The sequence below is a fragment of the Cyclopterus lumpus genome, chromosome 24, assembly GCF_009769545.1.
Source record: "Cyclopterus lumpus isolate fCycLum1 chromosome 24, fCycLum1.pri, whole genome shotgun sequence".
NCBI classification, from domain to species: Eukaryota; Metazoa; Chordata; class Actinopteri; order Perciformes; family Cyclopteridae; genus Cyclopterus; species Cyclopterus lumpus.
The window spans coordinates 6,927,132-6,937,138 of NC_046989.1; the positions used below are offsets into that span (position 1 = coordinate 6,927,132).

The 10,007-nt window shown below is 43.8% G+C and overlaps 1 protein-coding gene across 1 annotated transcript; it reads left to right on the top strand.

Moving 5' to 3' along the window:
* The first annotated feature begins 902 nt into the window (after window positions 1–902).
* Window positions 903–5,557, top strand: aldh8a1 (aldehyde dehydrogenase 8 family, member A1). Its single transcript, XM_034527787.1, has 7 exons — window positions 903–1,138; window positions 1,675–1,822; window positions 3,054–3,209; window positions 3,301–3,450; window positions 3,620–3,876; window positions 4,436–4,597; window positions 4,694–5,557. Exons 1-7 carry the CDS (start codon window positions 986–988, stop codon window positions 5,144–5,146), a joined length of 1,479 nt encoding a protein of 492 aa, XP_034383678.1. The 5' UTR covers window positions 903–985; the 3' UTR covers window positions 5,147–5,557.
* Window positions 5,558–10,007: the final 4,450 nt, after the last annotated feature.

Sequence of the window (10,007 nt, forward strand, 5' to 3'; positions counted from 1 at the left end):
AAAGGTCTCAAGAATCCAGACCGCAGAAACGGTGCACGGCACCTGGATCCAAATCCACCACGCGGTCGGTGAGTTTAGGTCCACGGGATGGCAGTAACACCCGGTGTCTTCATTTACACAAACGACACACTTTAAATGGTTTCAGCGGTGCAGTGTTCTGATCTGAGACACGCATCAGGAAGGAGCTTCGTGAACTCTCATGATCACGTATCTTTTTTAAAGCAGTGGTTTAGTTTTACAGGAGTTCTTTTGTGGCCCTTCCAAGTGTGAACTCTGTATCCTTGTGCTCAGAGGGATATCGATCTACATTCTAGTTATATAGTACACAAGCCAAAGCACTCGTGTGAACATTAAAAACGGGTTAATCTTTAACAAAGGAAAATTCTGAGAATAGTTTGAGCCCCGCTGCTCTTTCTTTCCTTTTTTTTTCTGTCCAACAAAACAATCAAGCCTCAAAGTCCATTTAGTTGTTCTTGGAGCGTTCTGTCACGTCACATGAACTTCATCAGCAGAGGGAGTTTGTCCTCTTGCCTAACCCTTTTTTAAAACTAGGCATTTTAATCTTTAACAGTCTTTAAAGAGAGAGAGAGAGAAAGGAAAAAAAACAAAAAGCAACATCTCAGCTATCACACCAGTAGTCTACCTTCTGAATGCATCATGTGAATTTAGTGATTCTCACGTGAACTACAGGTGGGGGGTATAACAGTGTTACAGATTAACTTAAAAATTGATATACCTTGACATCTGATCTGATCTTGTTATTGGGCTCTTATCAGTATGGGAACCTTGGTTCCTGACCAGGGCCCTTGGAGAATAATTAGCCTCCCGCTGCATGCATTGTGAAACGTGCCCGAAGAGGCCGCTTGTAAAGTGGGAGGGTCCAAAGCCGAGGTGACCTCTCTTGACTGACTGGCGTGTGGCGAGACACTTCATCATCATCATCCTCCTCCTCACCACCTGCGGCGGGCTCACTCTCACTGCAGCCATGACGACCACCTCGAAGGAGAAGAAGAGCTCGTACCTGGTCCTGGAGAACTTCATCGGGGGGAGGTTCGTCCCCTGTGGGAGTCACATCGACTCCTACGACCCGTCCATCGGGGAGGTGTACTGCAGAGTGCCCGACAGCGGGCCGCAGGAGGTGGGTCGTCATCTTCGGACACCGCGGAGGCGCGTGCGAAATTATTGTGTTTTTTTCTGCACTTTCTGCAGCGGACGCACGTGTTTGCCTATGTGCACCGTCCTCTTTGTCAGTGCAGATATGGACACACGTTTTTTTAAACGTGATTTGGGATTAATCATTTTCATATTGCGGTCCTATATTTTTGCTAACTTTTATTTGATGACAACATAATCTCATCCACTTTACAAAAGTTGTCTTCATTGAAGAGATATTGAAATGTATTGCCTCCCCCCCCCCCCGCTACTGCATTTAAACCAGATTAGCATTTTGCATAATTGCTTGCAGATGGTCCGGGAAATGAAGAAGATGATGCACTTTGATGTGTCCTATAGTCTTGTTGAATTCTGCAGGTTCTGTGTCGCATGTGAAGCGCGCAACACAGAGGGAGCTGAAGCACCTTTTACATAGTCCGCAGTGACGTCATCGCACACATGTCAATAAACCTTGTGGGAGGGGCCAGACGTGCTTATCTCTCGGTGCTTCGCTGCCCCCAGGTGGACGCGGCCGTGGCGGCGGCTAAAGAAGCCTTCCCCAGCTGGTCCGCCCGCAGCCCGGAGCAGCGCGCGCAGGTCCTCAACAAGCTGGCCGACCTGATGGAGGCGCAGCTGGAGGAGTTCGCCCAAGCGGAGTCCAGAGACCAAGGTGTCCTGTACTGTTTTTGTTTTTGTACACATGTGGCATCCACTCAAGACTCAGGCCGAGCACAACTGCATGTTCAGATCCAGTTTGGGACCCCAATTTCAAAACGACTTTATGCAGTTTCTGTTGAAGCGTAGTAGTAACAGACGACTGATGACATGTACTGTAATAATATGTTCGTTATCTATTAATCAGCCGACAGATCGATTTTAATTATTTGGTCTAGAAAACATCAGAACAGTCCAAACCCAAAGATATTCAGTTTCTAATAGTGTGAGACGAGATAAATGCAGCAAATTCTCATATTTGAGAAACAGCAGCAACCATGAAATGTTTGGCTTTTCTTATTATTAAAAATGGACTTATACAATTAATCTATTATCTACTGTGACCGAGCATTCTGGGTTCGTGCGTGAGGTGCACTTATAACATGTTAACAAATGGAGTCACGTTCAGCGCACGGCTTCCCTCTTTATTTATTTGTTCCCCCGCCCCCCAAGTCCAGTTACTTTTCCTCTCTACGGCAACCCCGAAGGGACATATAATCTCCAATATAAAAACACATGAGACAGTCTGTTACACTAATATTTAAAAAAATGGTATTAAAATTATTCGGGCATAATTAAGAACAGTGGTATACTCTGAATGCTTATGTGTTTATAATACTACTATTACTACTACTACTACTACTAATAATAATAATAATGATACTATTAATACAAAAGTGCATGGCTGAGTCCACAACATACACCTATTGCACTTCTGGCAATCATGGGAGAGGGTTGATAGCCCGAAGGTTTCTTTCTTTTTTCCTGTTCCGGTTTGACAGGATTGTAAAGCCTTCTGAGAAATTACTTTGATAGTGGGCTAAATATATACATTTAATTGAATGATGTAGCTATTTATTTGTACTTGTACCAGTAGAGAGAAAAAAACAGTGGTGCCAGAAGAAACCGGGTCATCAAATGGGGTCATCAAAATCAAAAGAGCATGAAAGTACTGACCAAATGTAATAGTAATCTCTGTCGTAGATTATGAGATAATATTTGGTACTAAAATTACATTTGGCGTGAGGGTGGCACTATACGAGAGCTCAAGCATTGTCCAAAAATAACCGGAGATCATGCCACCTGGTCATTCATCAACCACTGATTGATGAATGTCTGATCAATATTTGTGTCACCAGTATTATTCTCAGCTGTTAAATTTCTATATCTATGTCGTTACCTTACAGGTAAAACGGTAACATTTGCTCGGACTGTGGACATTCCCCGGGCAGTGCACAACTTGCGCTTCTTCGCATCATCGGCGCTCCACCACACCACCGAATGCAGCCAGATGGACCACATGGGCTGCATGAGCTACACCGTCCGCAGCCCTGTGGGAGTGGGTGAGAGCTCCGTGTGTTTTGCATTAAAACCTGTTCCCGTCTTGTGTTTTGAAAGTGCTTTTTTAAAAACGATGTCGTTTTGCACGTGTAGCTGGTCTGATCAGCCCCTGGAATCTGCCCCTGTATCTTCTGACTTGGAAGATTGCACCTGCAATCGCTTCCGGCAACACAGTGGTGGCCAAACCCAGCGAGATGACCTCCGTGACTGCCTGGATGATGTGCAAGTTGATGCAGCAGGCTGGTAGGACTCCATCTTCCACAATGCTTTGGCGATCCACTTATATATGCACAGAAGTTAGCCGGATTCTCTCACATTTACACAAATGCATGTTTAAATTCTACATATTTCTACACTAATAACTTTATTAAAAAACGAGTACAAAATGATGCAGACCTGTCTATCTCTGCAGGTGTTCCTCCTGGAGTGGTCAACGTGGTATTTGGCACTGGCCCGAGAGCAGGTGACGCCCTCGTCGGCCATCCTGAGATCCCATTGGTCTCTTTTACTGGTTCCACGGCAACCGCCCAGCGCATCACCGAGCGGAGCGCCCTGTACTGTAAGAAGCTCTCTCTGGAGCTGGGAGGTAAAAACCCCGCCATTATCTTTGCTGATGCTAACCTGGACCAGTGCATCAAGACCACAATTCACTCCAGCTTTAATAACCAGGTGGGACTTTTGGTTACTTTTACTATTGCTGTCTTTATTTGTTTTGTACTTTACATGACAAGGTTATTATCAAGGCTGGCACCACACAGTTGTTGGTAAATCTACCGTGGGTCAACCGTTTTGTGCTAAATAGATTGAAAATGTATTATGGAATATGATCCACATAAGCACATATCAACTCAGAGTGAAATAGTTTCAGTTCTTTAGGTTACATTTTGCATAGTTTTCAGTTGGCGATTGCTCAGTTCAAAGCTTTAAAAAAAAAAAAAAAGCATATCAACTGAGGCTGAAGGTGCTCTGCCCACCATGGTCTTTATCTGTTTTTAATTTTTAAACCACTTGTAAACATGTTTTTAAAAGCGATCTGGTTTTATTCTTTTTCCAATATTTATGTAAATGATATGAAGTCTGTCACTTAGCTCTGTGGCTATATGTGATAAGGATGCAGTTATATGATTTGTCCACATGGGGGAGATCACAGTCCATATTTTGTCGCGAGGCAGATATATTTTTGAAAACAATGTCCTGAACAATCTTTCCCCTTCCTTCCTCATCTTAGGGAGAAATCTGCCTGTGTACCAGCAGGATTTATGTCGAGAGGAGTATTTACTCCGAGTTCCTGAAAAGGTTTGTGGCTGCAGCCAAGAAGTTCAAGACCGGTGTGCCCTCTGACCCCAGCAGCAACAACGGAGCGCTCATCAGCAAAGAGCACCTTGAGAAGGTGATGAACTGAACTGTCAAATGGTGTGAAGGAAAATGTTTTTCAGTTGTTCACAATGCTTGTGTACTTTAAGTCCCCCCTTGTCTTGATCCCCAGGTCCGAGGCTTCGTAGCACTCGCCAAATCTGAAGGTGGCATCGTCCACTGCGGCGAGGGGGTTGACCAGCTGGACCTCCCCGAGCGCAACGCCAACGGGTACTTTATGCCGGCCACCGTCATCTCCGGCGTATCCGAAAGCTCCCGCGTTATGCAGGAGGAGATCTTCGGCCCCGTCACCTGCGTTAGCGCCTTTGACACAGAGGAAGAGGCCGTTTCCAAGGGCAACGGCGTGCGCTACGGTCTGTCGGCCACCGTGTGGTCCAGCGACGTGGGGAAGGTTCACCGGGTGGCCGGGCGGCTACAAGCAGGTCTGGTGTGGACCAACTGCTGGCTGGTGAGAGATCTGAACCTGCCCTTCGGAGGGATGAAGAACTCTGGCGTGGGCAGGGAGGGGGGGAAGGATTCCTACCACTTCTTCACCGAGGTGAAGACCATCACAATCAAGCACTGAGGGAGGAAAGGAAGATGGAGAAATGCGAAGAAAGTTTGTTAGACGTTCATTAATCTCTTTTGGAAACTCCTAGAAAGTTTCAAGGACATGCATCACATTGCAAAACTACTGCGCGCGCGTGTTAGGGATTCACATTTTGAAACCAGATAAGGTGAAACCTTTTTATCTCAGATTTAAAAAAAAAGAAGTAAAATTTATGAAGTAGGAAGAACATCCTTTAAATGTTTACACTGTAGTTCTGTGTTTTGCGCGACAGTTCAGGAAGTAATTCTGAAAAACACAGATAATACGGATATAACTTAAATCAGGTTCTGGTGAAGCAGGTAGCAGATCTGTCAAACCAACTTTACAATTGGACTGGTATTTCTTTAGCTGTTCTATAAAAAAATAAAAGAATAAAAATGATAATAATGACATTTGACGTTTCTTTTGGTTACTTTCTAACGTTGTCCTTGTCTGTAAATGCCGTAAATCTTCACAGTGTTTCGGGACACGTCAGAATCTGGGTCCGTTTGAAGAAAACAGACCTGCTGACCAACATTCACTTGAATATGTTTTTGTTTTTTATCAGCACCCTTTGTACATGTGTCGCGGTGATGAATGTCCCTTTAAACACTCGGTCAAAGTCTGCTCAGGTTTATGACGGTTTACGCCATAAACCTGAAGCGTAACTGTTTAACATGTAGTTGTTTTCGACCCTGCTGACGTCAGAAAGGTGAATAAATGCCACCGTGTCCCGTGTGGTGGTGGGACAGCACACATGTTTGGAGAGAGGAAAAGAAGGGACGTCAGCAACCTGAGTGCACTGGACGACCCAGCATGCTGACGTCAGCGAAGAAGCAGCAAACACAAAGTACAGCGGATGGAAATGTCATCAGTTTAGCACGTATTCGGTCATACAACTAAATATCAGACGGACTCCAATTTTTATCTGATTGTGTTTGAAATGTAATGGCGGCGGTCCAAACAATTTCTGTGATATTTCAGCAGTCATGTCAAATATTGTGATGCAGTAAAGTCACATTTTGCACGTTTAAATTTTGTACAATCTTCAAAAAAAGGAAATGCTAATTGAAAATGATGGGTGTGCCAAGGACTCTTTAAACGTTCGGTAACTGAAGCGACTTGAAAGCCAGTGCATGCAGGTTGAAAGGAACATTTGAGTAATCAAGATCTGCCAACGGAAAGCTGGTTTCATCTTCCTCCTGATCACATTTTACTTGTCTTTTCCAGCACCTCCCCCAACCCCCTTCCCCCCCCCTCCCCCTGCCCCCTATTAAACATGTCTCCTCACCGTGTTAATCATCTCATCATGATTTAATGCAGTGTGAGATGAGATTGAATGTGCGCTGTGCATGCATTATGAAACTGTGTGCATGATGCTCTCAGGGCTCAGATGGAGCGCCAATCCATTACTTGTGTGTGTAAAATCACGTCCCTCGTGGTGTGTGTGTGTGTGTGTGTCCCACCCTCTGTGTTTTGGCTGGGGAATGGGCATTGTGCGATGTCACGCTGCATGATTGCATACACACATCCGCGTTCCTGTGCCTTCCTAGAACATGCCGTGTGAGGAAATGGATTCCACCCAAAGCTCAGGTTAGGAGGTCGGAAGTGGAGCGTTTCATTGGACCAGCAAGTCAAAATCTTACAAACGGAATGGGAACAAAGTCGGCACTTATTTCATTTTCCTCCGTTTCCGGCCTTTTTCCCTTGATTTATCTTTCATCTCCCGGACGTTTCATTGAGAAGGAAAAGGCTCATTGAAGCTGTACGTGACTTTGAGGACACCCCCGTTGGCTTCTGCCAAACCAAGCATTTCACTTTCGCCTCACTTATCAGGCCCTTGAAGAAATGAAAATAGAGCATCCTTCCATTTTATAACTACAAGGAAACGGCAATATCTAGCCCGCCAGAATATATAAAGGATATGTTTTCATACTGCCTGCAGGGATGTGATAGGCTTCATGCAGAAGGCCATCTCAATGATATTTGGGAAAAAAACCTGTTACAGCCAAACGCTGCTTTCTCGCTTCGTTTGACCAAGTCTTTGAAATCTTTTTAAGTGTTTTAATTATAATGTACACGCAGGAACATTTGAGTGTGTGTGTGTGATAACAACAGAAAAAGCAACAGGCAGAGAAAACCTGGCTCAACCGAGAATTATTATGTTTCCTTTTGTCCCGGACTCTGCAGATTGACAGCTTTTTTTAGATGTATCACTTTAACTACACACCTCATCCAGTATGACATCTCAAATTACAGGCTTTGGGCTTTTTCATTGAAAAGAAAGGTCTTTCTTAGTGTTCTGAGAAACAAAGTAGAATACAGAACAGTAGAGACAAAACCTGCAGTCAGTGGTTTCTAGTCTTTCCTTTATCCTGGCTGTGGTATTTTATTTAATTCGCCTCTTCTTTTTATGTCATGTTTCACACACAATAGGCGTCTCGTTCTCACCACAAGCCTCTCCTTCTCTCGGCATGCTCCCGTCACATTTGGGTTGGGATTTTTTCCACTGCGGGCGGGCCTTGGTTTTGTGGTAGATAAGCCCAGAGATGAAGCAGAGAGCCAAGAAAATGCTGCGGTTCCAGCAGGTTCAGCAAACTCTGTGTGCGGAGGGACTAAGAGCGCGACTCGGCTCCTGAGGGCTAAAAGTCTGCAGTCTGTCATTCTCGGAAATTACAGCTAAAGCTGGAGCCACAAGCAGTACCTATCAAATAAAAAACAAACATGACAAGGCAATGAGTCATAGTGAGATAAAACTATACCCTTCCAAATACATTCATTCCAAATATTTTGACTACATACTGACTTGTTTTTGCCATGAACTGGAAACGGAAATCTACGCAAACTTTAAGGTAGTCTAAACTATTTCTTAAACCATATTATTCGAATGTTGACCCCTCTGCTTTTGGTTTATCAAAGGCACACCTGCAGTGAAGTTCATTCATGAAAGCCACCCCCAGGGGGCCTTGTCTGAACTCAAAATCATGATCACAACACTATTGACCAACTCCTCCACTCGGAAAAAGACTAAAGACAGAATATGCCATGGCTATGCCATCTAATGAAAATGAACTCATCCATAAACAGATGGATTTTAATAGCAATGTCATAGAGAGGTTTGCACACATGAGCGAGTTCATTAGCGAGTTAACAGTGCGGGCCTTTTGCTTTGCATATTTATTGTTCTAATGTTGGTGTTGTTTCAGTCACGAGTAGATGTTGAGATACATTGAACATTGTCCTGTAGTGGTCCTAATGTTTGTCTGGTAAGATATGTCGTCATATCTTCATTGATAGTGTGATTTTATAAGGCATTATTCAGGAATTTTGTCATCACCAGTATTGGTGATACATTGGTCACGGCAGTTACAGTGCCAACTCTCTCTCTCTCTCTCTCTCTCTCTCTCTCTCTCTCTCTCTCTCTCTCAATCACGCACAGTTTATTGGTTGTGCAAAGTATAATTCAATGTTATATTTCCCTGGTATGGATTGCATCATCAAATGTGACATGACAAGACATGCTGAAGGGCGTGGCTACCTTGTGATTGACAGGTTGCTGCCACAGCGTTGTCCAGTCTGGCAGTTGTCGTTTTGTCTGTTTTCAGTTCATGTAAATTAATTATCCATTTTTTTGGTAGCCTAACAAATGTTTTTTACAGAGTCCAGATGTACTGAACTCCACAATCTCGCGTCACTTCTGGTTGCATAAAACCAAGATGGCGACGACCAGAATGTCGAACCCGGGGTTCTTCTAGTCAGTCTATGGCTGCTCCACAGCTTTTTGTTTCTCACCCAAACACACCGGTGTGGACAAACAAAGGTCAGAGGTCAGGAAGCCCCGGGTCACGTAATTATGACAACGATGTGCAAAGTTCTGGGTCTGGTTGCCGGTCGGGCATCGCATTGGAAATGTTGCCAATCCATCCTTGCATCCTGGAGAGCAGAGTATTATCGAAATAAATAACAACAATCAGCAGTCAAATATAAATGTAGCTATTGGATACCACTAGACAATTTTTGGGGAGAAATTATGGCATATTTTGGATTTTGATAAAAATCTGAAAAATAATCAGCAGACAAAAATAACATTACTATGGTGGACTGTTGTCAGGGTAAAGATGTGCTGCCTATTGTCTAAATGTGGCCGTTGATTGCAAGCACACTTTTACAGTTCATCTCCCCGGGCACCAATGATTCATGCTTGTATAAAATAGTTTGTCTTTCTTGAAGTGGTTCACGGCTCATTATCTTTCCAGTATTTTGCCGTTGGGAATTCTTCACACCCATTTAGGAAGAGCTGGTTCGTATCTCATTCTCTCAATAGCATAATGCAGGAACAGAAAACAAACGGAGCTTGTGATGTAGCTGGTGTGGCATCGAGCAACTGATGCAGACACGAGACGTTGCGAAGGTTCGGGTCAACCACAGCCGAGCAAATAATATAGAGAAACCAGGTCAGCGTGGAAATATTAGATGTTTACACAGGGTTGTTGACCAATACAAAGCTCTGTCCGCTTGAAAAGTCCAGAGTAGAAGGGCGAGTTTATTCGATACTAGGACTACTTTATTAGAATACTGTTGTTGCAGTGGGTTGAATATAGAAGAAAGACCTGTCGTAATAGGGTTACAAAAAGATTTTTTATGTGTGTGAAAAATGTATTCAACTTAACCAGACAAAAGAACTGTAAAAAAATTGTAATGGCGACCTTCAAATCCGAAACCTCTGCTGAAGTGTCCATAAGTGTGACATTGAATACCGACCAGCTGTGTCCGGCTGATTTGGAGACAAATTTAACCTGACATTTTCACTGTTGTCATAGCAACATCAACAGGTTTGCCCAAAAGTTTGTTTACGTAA